Consider the following 17235-nt stretch of genomic DNA (forward strand, 5'->3'; position numbering starts at 1 on the left):
GCACTCCTTTACATTTTTTCTCTGGTATATTTAGCAGTAAATTACCTAAGAATAAGTGCTTAAATGGAGCTTATTCACTGGGCGGCACAGGTCCTTCGCCCAGAAATAGATTTTTCCTACGTCAAAATCCCTTTATTTGGCTAAAGGAAAAAACTGAAAGGTTTTCCAAATAAAAAGTTCCTTTAATTTAGAATTTAAACCATTTAAGCTAAGAAAGAATGAACGAAACGTCAGAATCGATTTACTCTTACTGCAAAGTGAAACCGTGATACACTCTCTCTCTATCGTAACGATAGAGCGCATGTTGAACGTCCTGAACGTCAACAACTGCGAAGTCTAAAAAACTAAACGTTAGTTCATCTTTGAAAACAGTACGAAGACTATCAAAGAAATTCTTTCATAAAACATTAAATTTAAAAAGTTTTAAATTCTTTAAAGGCTAAATACGATATAACGGGCTCAACGTTGATTAACTTCGGTTCCAAGTTAGGACCGCCTACTATCAGGAAAGGTCGCATATAAACAAAACATAAAAATTTATTTTTATATGTTTATAATAAATGGAAAGTTAATCGAAGAGGCCTAATAAAGGCGGAGAGATATAAAATATATAGATCTATAACGTGTTAAGCAAAATTACTAAAAACCTAAACACACTTCCGTCTAAGGGAAGGGTCGGCCATTTAAAAGTGAAAGAGAGTCCATACTCTCTTTGTCACCATAATTAAATCTATCCAAAACGAGTTCAAGTTTTGAGATGAAGATAAAACCCCTGCATAGCGAAAGCTCAAAACTAGAATAGTGTACTTCACCAAATAGTTGTGAAAACAAATCCAGTTAGTAACAGCGTATTAGTAGGTCTTGTCAGTAGCCCGACAGAGAGAAAATTGGTTCTTTGTTTACTTGGAGTACTAAGTACCTGCTCGACAGATGGCGCTGTTGATGTACACCCCCACCTGCATAGCGATCGCTGGCGTATTTTGACCGTAGGTTTTTCTGTCGAGCAACAGAGTTGCAGCTATATGATCACCGGCTAAGTTTAATATTGAAAAATAAACATAAGTTGAACACTTATCAAAGAGCAGGTTACTTATACAATATTCAACAAGATAATCTATACTATACAGTACCTCTCAAAATAGAATAAGAAATCTTAAAATAGAGTATACTTGTATATACAAGAAAAGTATGGAAAGTACCTTTAAAGTTTGTACTGTGCCAGCCATTACTTGCAGTACACCAGCAAGAACCTTTGCAGTCTCGAACAATTTCAGCTTGTCTTCCTGTAAGTCCTTGTTGTAGGTAGAAGGGAGTCCTTTCATAACCATCAAGAAGCCACAAAGCTAACCACACAAACACATTATTAGTTTGATAAAGCAATACCCAAAGTCAAACATTACACAAAATTCATAAGCAAAGGACTATTAAAGTTACTTGGACTGGCTATATTTCCTATCTTTAACACTGGATCCTTCAATGAGCAGCTAAATCTAGTATCATACAGAACTCAAGTCCAAATAAATATAATTGCATGTCTAACTAAAGAAGTTACAGACCAATCAGTCTAAATAGCTCTATACCTCACAAGCACCATGAATTATGGCTTATACTTCACTCTGTTGGAAATTTTCATAACCCACTAAATTATTCATATACATTAAGAAATAATAGAATTTTCAAGTTAAATTTTTTCATGCAATATCTGGATGATTTATCTACAATAAGTCCCTCCCTTTACATCTATCCTTTGTGTGCAGGGACTTTATAAGATTTAATTGGATGTTGGTGAAATGGCCAAGAACTGGGTCTGGGAAGGCCATTCAGTGTCAAGACCTAATGCCTCTTAGTTGCACAATGGAGCAAAAACTAAGAGATTAGACAAGAAAGGGAAAGAGGAAAAGTAAAAAATTCAACAGTGGGTGAAGCTAAGATACAAAGGGATGCTGCAGAGACACTAAAGTAATGTCTGCAATAATATACCTCGTGCATTAACCCACTAATGGAAGATACTAATTTGGGGGCTGGGCATTTCCTGACTTTCTGGTTTGTTATAATTATATTCTTTAAAGGCTTACCTTCTTTGTTCTTTCAAGTACATGAATTATTCTTTAATGAAAACTGAAAATTTGGAAGTAATGAATACTAAGTAAGGAAATACAAAAGAGGATGAATAAAATGCAAAATGAAGAAAGAACATAAGCTAGACCTAGAGAGGAGGCCATAGAGATGCTCAAATATTACCATTAGTGTGTAATGAATGATATGATGAGCAGTTATACCCTCTAAGGACCTTTAAGATAAAATTATATTTTGATTATAAAATAAATTTTTGAATATACTTACCCGGTGAATATATAATAGCTGACGTCTCCGACGGCTCGACAGAATTCAAAAACTCGCGAGCGATCGCCATGAAGGTAGAGGGTGTGCCCACCAGCGCCGACTATCGGCCAGATACCGCATATACATGTAAACAGCTCCAGTTCTTCTCATCCTGCTGGGTCTCTATCGGGGAGGAAGGGGGGGCCTTTAATTTATATATTCACCGGGTAAGTATATTCAAAAATTTATTTTATAATCAAAATATCATTTTTAAATATTAAACTTAGCCGGTGAATATATAATAGCTGATTCACACCCATGGTGGTGGGTAGAGACCAGTATTAATACAGTTTACGGCGTATATGCTTAGAGTTTTTGACAGTTATATCATAACAAAACCCAAATAAATATAGGTACCTGGTAAGGAAGCTGACTCTGACGATTACTCTGCCTTGTTAGTCCGCTTTCCTCACGAAGCCCAGCCATCCTCTTAGGATGCTGAAAGACTCCCAGGAGCTGAAGTATCTAGGGCGACAACCCATACAACAGGACCTCATCAAAACCCTTAATCTGGGCGCTCTCAAGAAATGACATTTGACCACCCGCCAATTCAAAAAGGATGCGAAAGGCTTCTTAGCCTTCCGTACAACCCAATTAAAAACATTTCAGGAGAAGATTAAAAGGATATTGGAATTAAGGGAATGTAGTGGTAGAACCCTTACCCACTACTGCACTCGCTGCAACGAATGGACCCAGTGTGTAGCAGTCCTCATAAAGAGTCTGGACATCTTTTAAGTAAAATGACGCGAATACCGACTTGCTTCTCCAAACGGTCGCGTCCATAATACTTCGCAGAGATCTGTTTTGCTTAAAGGCCACAGAAGTTGCTATAGCTCTTACTTCGTGCGTCTTAACCTTAAGCAAGCAACGATCTTTTTCACTCAAGTGAGAATGAGCCTCTCGGATTAAAAATCTAATAAAATATGACAAAGCATTCTTTGACATAGGCAATGAAGGCTTCTTAACTGAGCACCACAAAGCCTCAGATCCACCTCGTAAGGATTTAGTCCGAGCTAAATAAAACTTCAGAGCTCTAACTGGACACAGCACTCTTTCAAGCTCGTTGCCTACGATCTCTGACAGGCAAGGTATATCAAATGACTTAGGCCAAGGACGAGAAGGCAGTTCATTTTTGGCCAAGAAAACCAAGCTGAAGTGAACATGTGGCTTTATCTGTAGAAAAGCCGATGTTCCTACTGAAGGCATGGATCTCACTGACCCTTTTAGCCGAAGCCAAGCACACTAAGAAAAGCGTCTTGAGGGTGAGATCCTTCAGGGAGGCTGAATGTAATGGCTCAAACCTGTCGGACATTAGGAACCTTAGGACCACGTCTAAGTTCCATCCAGGAGTTGCCATACGACGCTCCTTAGAGGTCTCGAAGGACTTAAGGAGATCTTGGAGATCTTGATTATTGGACAGATCTAAGCCTCTATGTCTGAACACAGACGCCAACATGCTCCTGTAGCCCTTAATAGTGGGCGCTGAGAGGGAGCGAACATTTCTCAGATGTAGGAGAAAGTCTGCAATTTGGGCTACAGAGGTACTGGAAGAGGAAATGGATGATGACTTGCACCAGTCTCTAAAGACTTCCCACTTCGACTGATAGACCTTGATGGTAGATGCTCTCCTAGCTCTCGCAATCGTTCTGGCTGCCCCCTTCGAAAATCCTCTAGCTCTTGAGTGTCTTTCAATAGTCTGAAGGCAGTCAGACGAAGCGCGGGGAGGCTTTGATGAAGACTCCTTACGTGGCTGCCGTAAGAGATCCATCCTTAAAGGTAGACTCCTTGGAACGTCTACCAGCCATTGAAGTACCTCTGTTACTCACTCTCTCGCGGGCCAGAGTGGAGCAACCAATGTCAACCTGGTCCCTTCGTGAGAGGTGAACTTCAGCAGCACCTTGTCTAGGATCTTGAAAGGTGGAAAGGCATAAACGTCCAGGTGAGACCAGTCCAGCAGGAAAGCGTCTATGTGAGCTGCCTCTGGATCTGAAACTGGAAAGCAGTAAGTCGAGAGCCTCTTTGTCAGAGAGAGTAGCAAAAAGATCTATGGTGGGTAGACCCCATGTCATCCATAGCTTCTCGCACACAGTCTTATGCAACGTCCACTCCATGGAGAAGACTTGTCCTCTTCTGCTGAGGCCGTCCGCCAAGACATTCATTTCTGCACAAATCTCGCCAAAGGAGAGATGTTACTGCCTTAAAAGGAGTTCCTTCTGATCCGTGGATCAAAGAACCGAGCCTTCCAGACTGTCCAGTGGAGCTCCCTAACCCAAATCCGCTGCATCTGAAAACAACACATGGTTTGGGTTCTTGATCGCAAGAGAAAGACCTTCTCGAAGTCTGATGTTGCTGTCCCACCAAGTCAGACATGTCTAGACTGAGTTGGAGATTGGGAAAAAGATACTCACTAAGCCCTTCTCCTTGTTCCAATGTTTAGGTGAAATAGGAAAGGGCATAGGTTGAGTCTCCCCAGAGAGATAAACTACTCCAGCGATGAAAGAGTTCCCACGAGGCTAGTTCAAACTCTTACAGAGCAACTGTTTTTCTCTTGCAAGTGAAGGACTTTTAACAGAGCTTGTTCCATTCTTGCGGGAGACGAAAAGGGTCGAAAAATCAGACACTGTATCTCCATTCCCAAAAAAAGAATAGTCTGGGATGGGATACTGTAAGTTACGACTTCTCTACGTTCACTATGAGACCTAGCTCTTTGGTTAGGTCTAATGTCCATTAGAGGCTCTCCAGACAGCGATATAATGACGAACGCCCTGATTAGCCAGTCGTCAAAATAAAGGGAGGCTCTGAATCCTCAAAAAATGTAGAAAGCTTGCTACATTTTGCAAGGGCCTTGTAAAAACAAGAGGAGCCGGAATGAGGTCGGAGTACAGTGCTCGACAGTGGTACATTACTTTCCCGTCCACAAACCTCAGATGTAGTTGAAAGTTTGGATGAATCGGGATGTGGAAGTATGCATCCTGAAGGTCGAGAGAGACCATCCAGTCGCCTTCCCTTAATGCTGTCAAGACAGCTTGGTAGACTTCATCGTGAAGTTTGTCTTGACAATGAACACATTGAGCGCACTTGCATCTTACGTACTCCTGCAGTGAACGTGGCTGCCAGATCATTGGAGCCATCCCTGATAGTCTTGTTCCTGCAGAGAACGTGGCTGTCAGATCATTGGAGCCATCCCTGATAGCCTTGTTTATGCATGACATAATTGTACAGCAAAACTTCAAACGCTCGAAAAAAAACTCCTAACAGGAGATGGTCTAGCTCTGAAGCCGACCATAAAATCTTGGAGCGTCTCATGGCCAGGCGCCAGGGAGAGTCTATGAGGCTTGAGAAGTCTATCTGGGCAGAGGCAGGAACTCCCAAGCCGAGAACTTCTCCCGTGTCATACCAGACGCTCGCTCTATAAGCCAGTTTAAAAGGAGGGAAAGCAAAGGCTGTCTCCCCCAAACTCCTCCTGGTGATCAACCAGTCGCCTAGCAAACGTAAAGCTCTCTTAGAAGAGCGAGAGAGCACTAGCTTAGAAAACAACGGCTTCGAAGTAGCTAGGCCTAGTGTAAACTCTGACGTTTAGGCGAACGAGGAGCAGCAGTTACAAAATGGTCCGGACAAAGATCCTTAAAAATCAGCATGATTTATTTAAAGTCCATAGAGGGCTGAGCAGCTTTATGCTCCTCTCCGTCTGACAGAGTCCCCAAGGGAATATCAGTAGGAGGGGGATCAGCAACTTCCTCATCTGAAGGAACCTCGTCCGACAATTGCCGAGTCTCAAGCAAGGGAGAGACCTGCCGTGGTGGCAATGCTTGACAAGCAGAGTCCACACGCAAAGGAGCATCAGTAGCAGTCAAGGACGCTACGTCATGTAACTGCTTAAAGGACTGACCAGCAACAACAACAGGTGCGGGAGGACGCTTAACGTCAAGTCGAGACTGCCTTGACTGCCTAGATAGAGCAGTTAAAACAACTCTTGACTGCAGTGCTTGACGTTCAACGTCAAAACAAGGCAACTGAGCTGGTTGGCGAACGTCCTGAACGTCAACACGAGACTACGGCAGCGGCTGAACGTCAACACGAGGCCGCGGCAGCGGCTGAAAGTCAACGCGGGACTGCAGCGAGTAAGGATCCAAGTCACGTGACTGACGTGACAAACTACCGACATCACGTTTCATAACGTCAAACGGACGAGTAAATGCTCATTTGGGCGGCTGACGGCCAGAGTCTCGTTTAGTGTAACGGCGACTCGAAAGCAAAGGTTCATCGTGAACCTGCTCAACGTCATACTTCTCCATAAGGGAGGCAAGCTTAGTCTGCATGTCCTGCAGGACAACCCATTTAGGATCAACAGGAGTCGGGACGGGCCGAGACGACGGTAACGTCTGTGTTGGCAAAACATTGCCTTTACCGCGACCCTCGGACCCCGTGTTACGCTTGCGTTTAATAGGCGAACCGTCTTCCGACGACTTCAAAGGGTCAGAGCTGTCCCCATGGCTACAGCCAGGACGCTGGACCTGTCCTGAATGGACTGACTTCCGCTTTAAGGGTCTAGAAACTTTGCTCCAAGATTTCTTTTGCGAGAAGCCTTCGGATGACGAGGAGAAAAACAGCCTCGCTCGTCTTATGGTAGGGGCGATCTTGCTAGACACGCCCGATACCATAGAGGGAACGTTTGTTCGTTGGTTAAAGCCTCTCGTCCCCATAAGTCCTACGACATTACTTCTCCCTGGTAGCATGGGAGCCTGAAAGAGGTCTTGGACTAGGTGAACGACAAGCACGAACAGACGAACCCTCGGTCGCAACACTAAAAAACACTTTGCGCAATTATCACTTTATCACTACGATTTTCTGTTTTTGCACTTACTTCACTGCAATCGTATTTTTCAATAATTTCACATTAGGCATGAATAAAACTGATTTCTACCTGAAGCACGCAATTCTCCCCTACATCAAAAGGTTATAATTTCGAAATAAGTCGTATAATGTAAGCACATTAATACAAGCAAAAATCAGTAAACATATACAGTGATACCTCGGTACTCGACCATAATCCGTTCGAGATCCGTGTTCGACCTCCGATTTGTTCGAGTACCGAATTTTTTTTCCCCATAAGAAATAATGGTATATATTCTATTCCGTTCCCAAGCACTCGAACAGGCCCAAAATATTAATAAAACGTGTACCTAAACAACAATAATTATCTAAATGTGTATGAAATTGGTCAGAAAATCCTATAAAACAATTTTAAACCATTTACTGTACTAAAATAAAACAATTTTAAACCATTTTCTGTACTGTAGTGAACATACCTTTGAGCAGCGGTTCGATGGCATACAGGGATGGATGTGGAGAGGATGGAAGGGGGAGGTTACTGCTTGGAAGGAGAGTCCCCTTCCATGATGTGGCGGGGTAGTTCTCCTTCAGGAGTTGTTTCTCTCTCCAATGAAAGGGTGGGCAGATCTATTTCAGGGGTTTCTTCTCTTCTTTGTCTCTTCTTTGGAGGAGAAACAGGCTTTGATGTAGCAGCTTTCTTTTCTTTTGTGAAAAACTGGTCTATTGTTAATTGTTTCTTCCTCCTCTGCAGTATTCTTCGAAAATGATACATGACACTATCATTAAACATATGCACTGCCCGGTTTGCTACTGCAATTTCTGGGTGGTATTTTTCAGCAAAAGCCTGCACATCTGCCCACTTGGAACAAATTTCATTGATGAGAGAACTTGGAACATCCTCCCTTACCTCATCCTCTTCTGAAGATTCCTGCTCCACAATCAGATCCTGCTGCTGTTGTTGTTGCAGGTGCAACAATTCCTCCACAGTCAACTCGGTAGAATGGCTTTCTACAAGCTCATCAATATCATCCTTGTCGACCTCAAGCCCCAAACTCCTGCCCATGACAACAATTTCCTCAACGACATCAGTGTCATCAGAAATTACAGGGGTAGCAGTGCTTGGACCCGCCTCTGGTTGGAAACCTTCAAACTCCCTCTCTGTGACACATGATGGCCACAGCTTACGCCAGGCAGAGTTCAATGTCCTATAGGTCACACCTCGCCAAGCTTGGTCAATCATGTTAACAGAGTTGAGGATGCTGAAGTGTTCCTTCCAGAATTCCTTTAGGGTCAACTTCGTGTCACTGGTCACTTCAAAACACTTTCTGAAAAGGGCCTTGGTATAGAGTTTTTTGAAGTTTGAAATGACCTGTTGGTCCATGGGCTGGAGTATGGGAGTAGTATTGGGGGGCAAGAATTTGATTTTGATAAAGCTGTATTCTTCTTTCAAGTCATCCTCGAGACCTGGAGGATGTGCAGGAGCATTGTCCATAACCAGAAGACATTTCATTGGCAAGCTCTTTTCAATGAGGTAAGCCTTAACCTGGGGGGCAAACACTTCGTTTATCCACTCAGTAAAGAATTGTCTTGTGACCCAAGATTTAGTGTTCGAGCGCCACATAACTGGTAGTGCACTTTTACAAATATTATTTCGTTTGAACACCCGGGGGTTGTCCGAGTGGTACACTAACAAGGGTTTGATCTTGCAATCGCCACTTGCATTTGCACACAGCAACAATGTTAGCCTATCTTTCATTGGCTTGTGACCTGGCATCTTCGTCTCGTCCTTGGTAATGTACGTATTGGCTGGCATTTTCTTCCAAAATAACCCAGTCTCATCACAATTAAAGACTTGTTGTGCGATCAAATTTTGTTCATTTATGTACCGATCGAATTCCCCCACGTATTTATCGGCTGCAATTTGATCCGAACTAGCTGCCTCCCCATGCCTAGTAACACGATGAATACCTGTTCTATTACGAAACTTTTCAAACCAACCCCTGCTCGCTTTAAATGTAAATGAATCACTTTCACTGGTACTCGGACTTTTCTTCACTAATTCTTCATAGATATGCAACGCTTTTTCACAAATGAACGCTTCACTAACACTTTCCCCGGCCAACTGTTTTTCTTTAATAAATATTAAAAGCAACTTTTCCATCTCCTCAATCACTTGTGGCCTTTGCTTAGTTACCGCCGTAACTCCCGTTGCAACATTCGCCTTCTTAATCATTTCTTTATGCTTTAAAAACGTAGAAATGGTCGACTTCGCCATTCCGTATTCTACCGCTAAATCGGACACTCGTACACCATTCTCATATTTCGCTATAATTTCCTTCTTCAACTCGATCGTTGTTCGCACTGTTTTCCTCTTCTCCTTCCCCTTAACACTCATTACTTTCTTGGGACTCATTATGAAAGCTAAAAAAGCAATTAAAAGCACTGAAAATCACTAAATCACAACGAATGCTGATCGCGCGTTGTCTGAGTGACGCTCTCGAGAGAACTGATGCTTCCCGAACAAGCGAGAGTGGCCGAGATGGCGCGATCATCACAAAGCCCATGCGGTCGTCACGTGTTCGGCTGGTCGAGTACCGAATTTTTGGTCGAGCACCGCAGCAAAAATTTCTCGAAAATTTTGGTCGAACTCCGAATTGTTCGAGTATAGAGTCGTTCGACTACCGAGGTATCACTGTATATCGAATAAAACGGAAATATATAAAGTTAAAAAGATCAGTGACTGGGGAGGAGACTAAACACTAGTTCATTAAAAACTACGTTTTCAATCTCTCACCGTACAGTGCCTTGGGACGAGAATAAAAACTAAAAACGTTTTATCCTTTCTCCCCGTACAGAGACTTGGGACAAGAGTAAAAAACTGACTCGAGAACAACGTTACTCGCTTGGGACGAGAATAAAGATCGGAGCGTTCTCTCTTCCTCTCTCTCTCTCTCTCCGTCTCTCTCTCTCTCTCTCTTGATTTCACACAGAAGAGAAAAGCCCACTCACCCTTCGTCAATAAACAGGTTATTTGACCAAAGGAAAAAACTGAAAGGACTAAGAAATTGAAAATTAACAAGTTCCTTTAAATTAGTATTTAAAACATTTCAGTTTGAAAGAAGAATGAACAAAACGTCAAAATCGATTTACTCTTTCTGCAAAGTGAAACCGTGATTCTCTCTTTCTCTATCGTAACGATAGAGCGCAAACTGCGTAGCATAAATAAACCAAACGTTAGTTCATCTTTGAAACAGCACGAAGACTATTCAAAGAAAATCTTTCATAAAATATCTACTAAAAAATATTCATTTAATAACTCTTACAGAGCAAATGATTTAAACTTAACGAAAATAAAAGTTGAATGGGCTCAACGTTGTTTAACTTCGGTTTCCAAGTCAGGACCGCCTACTCTCGGACTAGGGGAGGAATAGGTAAGGCCGCATATAAACAAAACATTAAAATTTATCTTGATGTTTAGTATAAATGGAAAGCTAATCGAAGAGGCCTAATAAAGGCGGGAGAGATATAAAATATATAGAGGAAAAATTATATTTTAATTATAAAATAAATTTTTGAATATACTTACCCGGTGAATATATAATAGCTGCAACTCTGTTGCTCGACAGACACATACATAAAAACTCGCCAGCGATCGCTATACAGGTTGCGGGTGTGCCCACCAGCGCCAACTGTCGGCCAGATACCACTCTCGATGTAAACAAAACCTCAATTTCTTCTCATCCCACTGCGTCTCTATTGGGGAGAAAGGGAGGGTCGTTTAATTTATATATTCACCGGGTAAGTATATTCAAAAATTTATTTTATAATTAAAATATCATTTTTAAATATTTAACTTAGCCGGTGAATATATAATAGCTGATTCACACCCAAGGAGGTGGGTAGAGACCAGAGTTAATTATGTTTACATCGTATAAGCTAAGAGTTTTTTATTTCATTTTGACAGTTATCAATATAACAAAACCAAAATAAATAGGTACCTGGTAAGGAAGTCGACTTAGACGATTACTCTGCCTTGTAAGTACGTCTTCCTTACGGAGCCCAGCGATCCTCTTAGGATGCTGACAGACCCCCAGGGGCTGAAGTATCAAGGGCTGCAACCCATACAACAGGACCTCATCAAACCCCTAATCTGGGCGCTCTCAAGAAATGACTTTGACCACCCGCCAAATCAACCAGGATGCGAAAGGCTTCTTAGCCTTCCGGACAACCCATAAAAACAACATTAAAACATTTCAAGAGACAGATTAAAAGGATATGGAATTAGGGATTTGTAGTGGTTGAGCCCTCACCCACTACTGCACTCGCTGCTACGAATGGTCCCAGTGTGTAGCAGTTCTCGTAAAGAGACTGGACATCTTTCAAGTAAAATGACGCGAACACTGACTTGCTTCTCCAATAGGTTGCGTCCATGATACTTTGCAGAGATCTATTTTGCTTAAAGGCCACGGAAGTTGCTACAGCTCTAACCTCGTGCGTCTTAACCTTAAGCAAAGATCGGTCTTCCTCACTCAAGTGTGAATGAGCTTCTCGTATTAACAATCTGATAAAATATGACAAAGCATTCTTTGACATAGGCAAGGATGGTTTCTTAACCGAACACCATAACGCTTCAGATTGGCCTCGTAAAGGTTTAGTACGAGCTAAGTAGAACTTAAGAGCTCTAACAGGGCATAAGACTCTTTCTAGTTCATTGCCTACGATCTCCGATAAGCTAGGAATATCGAAAGATTTAGGCCAAGGACGAGAAGGTAGCTCATTTTTGGCTAGGAAACCAAGCTGCAGAGAACAAGTAGCTTTTTCTGACGAAAACCCGATGTTCTTGCTGAAGGCATGAAGCTCACTGACTCTTTTAGCCGAGGCTAAGCATACCAGGAAAAGAGTCTTAAGAGTGAGATCTTTCAGGGAGGCTGACTGTAAAGGCTCAAACCTGTCTGACATGAGGAATCTTAGGACCACGTCTAAATTCCACCCAGGTGTAGCCAAACGACGCTCCTTAGAGGTCTCGAAAGACTTAAGGAGGTCTTGCAGATCTTTATTGTTGGAAAGATCTAAGCCTCTATGCCGGAAGACCGAGGCCAACATGCTTCTGTAGCCCTTGATAGTAGGAGCTGAAAGGGATCGTACTTTTCTCAGGTATAAGAGAAAATCAGCTATTTGGGCTACAGAGGTACTGGTCGAGGATACGGAAACTGACTTGCACCAGTCTCGGAAGACTTCCCACTTCGATTGGTAGACTCTAATGGTAGACGCTCTCCTTGCTCTAGCAATCGCACTGGCTGCCTCCTTCGAAAAGCCTCTAGCTCTCGAGAGTCTTTCGATAGTCTGAAGGCAGTCAGACGAAGAGCGTGGAGGCTTTGGTGTACCTTCTTTACGTGTGGCTGACGTAGAAGGTCTACTCTTAGAGGAAGACTTCTGGGAACGTCTACTAGCCATCGAAGTACCTCGGTGAACCATTCTCTCGCGGGCCAGAGGGGAGCAACTAACGTCAACCTTGTCCCTTCGTGAGAGGCGAATTTCTGCAGTACCTTGTTGACAATCTTGAATGGTGGGAATGCGTAAAGATCTAGATGTGACCAATCTAGGAGGAAGGCATCTATATGTATTGCTGCTGGGTCTGGGACTGGAGAGCAATAGATTAGAAGCCTCTTGGTCAGCGAGGTTGCAAAGAGATCTATGGTGGGTTGACCCCAAGTCGCCCAAAGTCTCTTGCACACATCCTTGTGAAGGGTCCATTCGGTTGGAATTACCTGACCTTTCCGACTGAGACAATCTGCTAGGACGTTCAAGTCGCCCTGGATGAACCTCGTTACTAGGGAGATGCCTCGATCTTTTGACCAGATGAGCAGGTCCCTTGCGATCTCGTACAGAGTCAGTGAGTGGGTACCTCCCTGTTTGGAAATGTACGCCAAGGCCGTGGTGTTGTCCGAGTTGACCTCCACCACCTTGCCTCGAAGGAGATTCTCGAAGCTTATCAAGGCCAGATGAACCGCCAAAAGCTCCTTGCTGTTGATATGCATGCTCCTCTGACTCGAGTTCCACAGACCTGAGCATTCCCGACCGTCCAGCGTCGCGCCCCAGCCCAAGTCCGATGCGTCCGAGAAGAGAACGTGGTTGGGTTTCTGAACTGCCAGGGGAAGACCCTCTCGTAGGCTGATATTGTCCTTCCACCAAGTCAGACAAGACTTGATCTTTTCGGAAATCGGGATCGAGACCGCCTCTAGCGTCTTGTCCTTTTTCCAGTGAAAAGCCAGGTGGAATTGAAGAGGTCGGAGGTGTAGCCTTCCTAGCGATACAAATTGCTCCAGGGATGACAGCGTTCCTACCAGACTCATCCAAAGCCTGACTGAGCAACGTTCTTTCTTCAGCATCTTTTGGATGGAGAGCAGGGCTTGATCTATTCTGGGGGCCGACGGAAAAGCCCGAAAAACTTGACTGTGAATCTCCATCCCTAAATACAGAATAGTTTGGGATGGGACCAGCTGTGACTTTTCCAAGTTGACTAGGAGTCCCAATTCCTTGGTCAGATCTAGAGTCCAATTGAGATCCTTCAGACAGCGATGACTGGAAGAGGCTCTGAGAAGCCAGTCGTCCAAATAAAGGGAGGCTCGGATGTCCGATAAATGGAGGAATTTTGCCACATTCCTCATAAGCCTCGTAAACACAATAGGAGCTGTGCTTAGGCCAAAGCACAGGGCCCGAAACTGGTACACCACATCGTCGAAGACGAATCTCAGAAAAGGTTGGGAGTCTGAGTGAATGGGGATGTGGAAGTAGGCGTCCCTTAGGTCTAGAGAGACCATCCAGTCTTCCTTTCTGACCGCTGCTAGGACTGACTTTGTGGTCTCCATGGTAAACTTCGTCTTTGTGACAAAGACATTCAGAGCACTGACGTCTAGCACCGGTCTCCAACCTCCTGTCTTCTTTGATACTAGGAAGAGACGGTTGTAAAACCCCGGTGATTGAAGGTCCGAGACTTTGACCACCGCTCCCTTCTCTAGCAAAAGAGACACTTCCAGTTTCAGGGCTCGTCTCTTTTCTTCCTCTCGGTACCTGGGAGAGAGATCGATGGGGGATGTCGCTAGAGGAGGTCTGCGTACAAAAGGGATTTTGTACCCCTCTCTGAGCAACCTCACAGATTGTTGATCTGCGCCTCTCTTCTACCAGGCTTGCCAGAAGTTCTTGAGTCTGGCACCTACTGCTGTCTGAAGTTGCGGGCAGTCAGACTCTGCCCTTAGAGGACTTGGATCCTTTCCTCTTCCCTCTCTTCCCTTCGGCACGAGCACCTCCCCTGCTGGAGGCTCTGCCACGAAAGGGCGGGATAAACCTGGACGCAGGAGTGTCCATCCTAGGTCTGGCAGACAAGGCAGGCAAAGGGGGAGCTTTGCGAGCCGAGGACGCAACTAGATCGTGGGTGTCCTTCTGCACTAAAGACAAGGCAATTTCCTTAACCAAGACTTCAGGAAACAAGCACTTAGACAAGGGCGCAAAGAGTAGCTCGGATCTTTGGCATGGCGTCACTCCTGCTGACAGAAACGAGCACAGAGACTCTCGTTTCTTAAGGACTCCGGACGTGAATGAAGCGGCAAGCTCGTTGGACCCATCACGGACGGCCTTGTCCATGCAGGACATAATGAGTAAGGAAACATCCCTATCAGCAGAAGAGATTTTCCTACTCAGGGCTCCTAGACACCAGTCCAGGAAGTTAAAGACTTCAAACGCCCTAAAAATGCCTTTAAGAAGGTGGTCCAGGTCCGAGGGTGACCAACAAATCTTCGAGCGTCTCATGGCAAGGCGGCGGCGAGAGTCTACAAGACTTGAGAAGTCGCCCTGGGCAGAGGCAGGAACTCCCAAGCCGAGAACTTCTCCCGTGGCATACCAGACGCTCGATCTAGATGAGAGTTTAGATGGGGGGAAGGCAAATGCTGTCTTCCCTAAACTCCTCTTGGTCTCTAACCAATCGCCTAACATCCGTAAAGCTCTCTTGGATGAGCGAGAGAGAACGAGTTTAGTAAAGGCAGGCATGGTAGCAGGAACGCCTAAGACAAACTCTGACGGCGGCGAACGAGGAGCCACAGAAATAAAGTGGTCAGGGAACAACTCTTTAAAAACAGCCATGACTTTTCTAAAGTCCAAGGATGGTTGAACTGCTTTAGGCTCATCTAGTTCTGAAGGTTGATCCTCATGCTGTGGTTCAGCAACGTCCTCATCTGACTGTTCCTCATCCGATAACTGATGAGAAAACGGCAACGGAGTAGGCAACGTTTGACTCGCAGAGTCCGGTCGCACAGGTGCATACGTGACGGAGCCGGACGCAGTGTCCTGGAACTGCTGAACAGTCTGGGAACTGTCAACAATAACAGGTACGCGAGGACGCACAGCGTCCACCCGAGACTGTTTAGACCGTCTGGGTTGTGCAGTCAACACCATACCGGGTTGCGGAGGTTGACGCACCGCGTCAAAACAAGTCAACTCTGATGGTTGATGAACGTCCTGAACGTCACCAAACGCATCAGTGCGTTGCCTAACGTCAACGTGCGGCTGGAAACCCACACTGGGTCGCATCGGTGGAGGTACCACCCCAACTGGTTGACGCGAGAAAGCTACATCCACGTCAACAGGACGCACAACAGAACGCTTGGATGGCTGAAGGCTCGTAGGTTCAACGGTAACCTTCTCAGCGTTGTAGTCCTCCATCAAGGACGCAACCTTGGACTGCATGTCTTGCAGTAACACCCATTTAGGGTCTACGGAAGCAGGTGCGGTAACAGACGGGGTTAACGAATGAGACGGCACAACTTTGCCTCTCTTAGGCGGCGAGCAGTCATCCGATGACGGCAACGGGTCCGAACTGTCCCAGTGGCTACATCCGGGACGTTGGACTTGTCCTGAAGGGACCGACTTACGCTTTAAAGGTCTGGAGACCTTGGTCCAAGGTTTCTTACGTGAAACACCTTCGGACGACGAGGTAAAAATGGGCTCTCTCGTCTTACTTAGGTAGGGGCGATCTTGGAGAGATACGCCTGATACCTTAGAGGGAACGTCTGATCGCTGATCAAGGCCTCTCAAACCCATGAGTCGTACGACATTGCTTCTCCCCTGGGCTTGGGAGCTTGCAAGAGGTCCCGGACTAGGAGGACGACAGGCACGAACAGACGAACCCTCGAGCGCAACACTGTTCACAACACTTTGCGTAACACTAGGCACTTTGACACTATCCTTCGTGGCACTTTGGCACTTGAGTTCCTTTACGTCCGCCATGAGTTGATTTCGGTCACTTGCTAAAGACTCAACTCTCTCCCCCAAGGCATGAATAGCACGCATCATGTCTGCCATCGACGGTTCCTGAGTGCTAGGAGGGGGTTAGGAACAACCACTACAGGGGAAGGAATAGGTTCAGGGGCATGTGGAGAGGAAAAATCTACCGACCTAGAAGAACTTCTCCTTAACCTATCTCTCTCTAGTCTGCGTGTATATTTATCAAATTCGATAAAATCGAATTCCGAAAGGCCCACGCATTCCTCACACCGATCTTCCAATTGACAGGTTTTACCCCGACAATTGGAACAAACAGTGTGAGGGTCGAGAGAAGCCTTTGGAAGACGCCTATGACAGTCCCTAGCATTACATTTTCTGAACTTGGGAACTTGAGAAGGGTCAGCCATTTTGAATTAGTCAAGGGAAAATTCCAAAAACGATCTAAGTCATCAACAATTAATCCGATTCAAAAAAGAGTTCAAGGATTTATTTGAAGAAAAACACCTGTACTGCGAAAGCTCAAACCAAATTAAAGTACTTCACCAAATATGATGGGAAAAACTCCAGGTTCAACAGCGAGTAAAGTACGTCTTGTCGACACGTCGACAGAGAAGAAATTGAGGTTTTGTTTACATCGAGAGTGGTATCTGGCCGACAGTTGGCGCTGGTGGGCACACCCGCAACCTGTATAGCGATCGCTGGCGAGTTTTTATGTATGTGTCTGTCGAGCAACAGAGTTGCAGC

At 44.7% G+C, this 17235-nt stretch overlaps 1 protein-coding gene across 1 annotated transcript in view; it reads right to left on the reverse strand.

Moving 5' to 3' along the window:
• Positions 1 to 17235, reverse strand: part of LOC137651336 (argininosuccinate lyase-like) — a 113189-nt gene that overhangs the window by 34279 nt on the left and 61675 nt on the right. The window contains exon 8 of the mRNA XM_068384626.1: positions 1200 to 1343. Coding sequence (XP_068240727.1) covers positions 1200 to 1343 — 144 coding nt within the window. The remainder of the gene's footprint in view (positions 1 to 1199; positions 1344 to 17235) is intronic.

This window comes from Palaemon carinicauda, chromosome 12 (genome assembly GCF_036898095.1).
Source record: "Palaemon carinicauda isolate YSFRI2023 chromosome 12, ASM3689809v2, whole genome shotgun sequence".
Classification (NCBI taxonomy): Eukaryota; Metazoa; Arthropoda; class Malacostraca; order Decapoda; family Palaemonidae; genus Palaemon; species Palaemon carinicauda.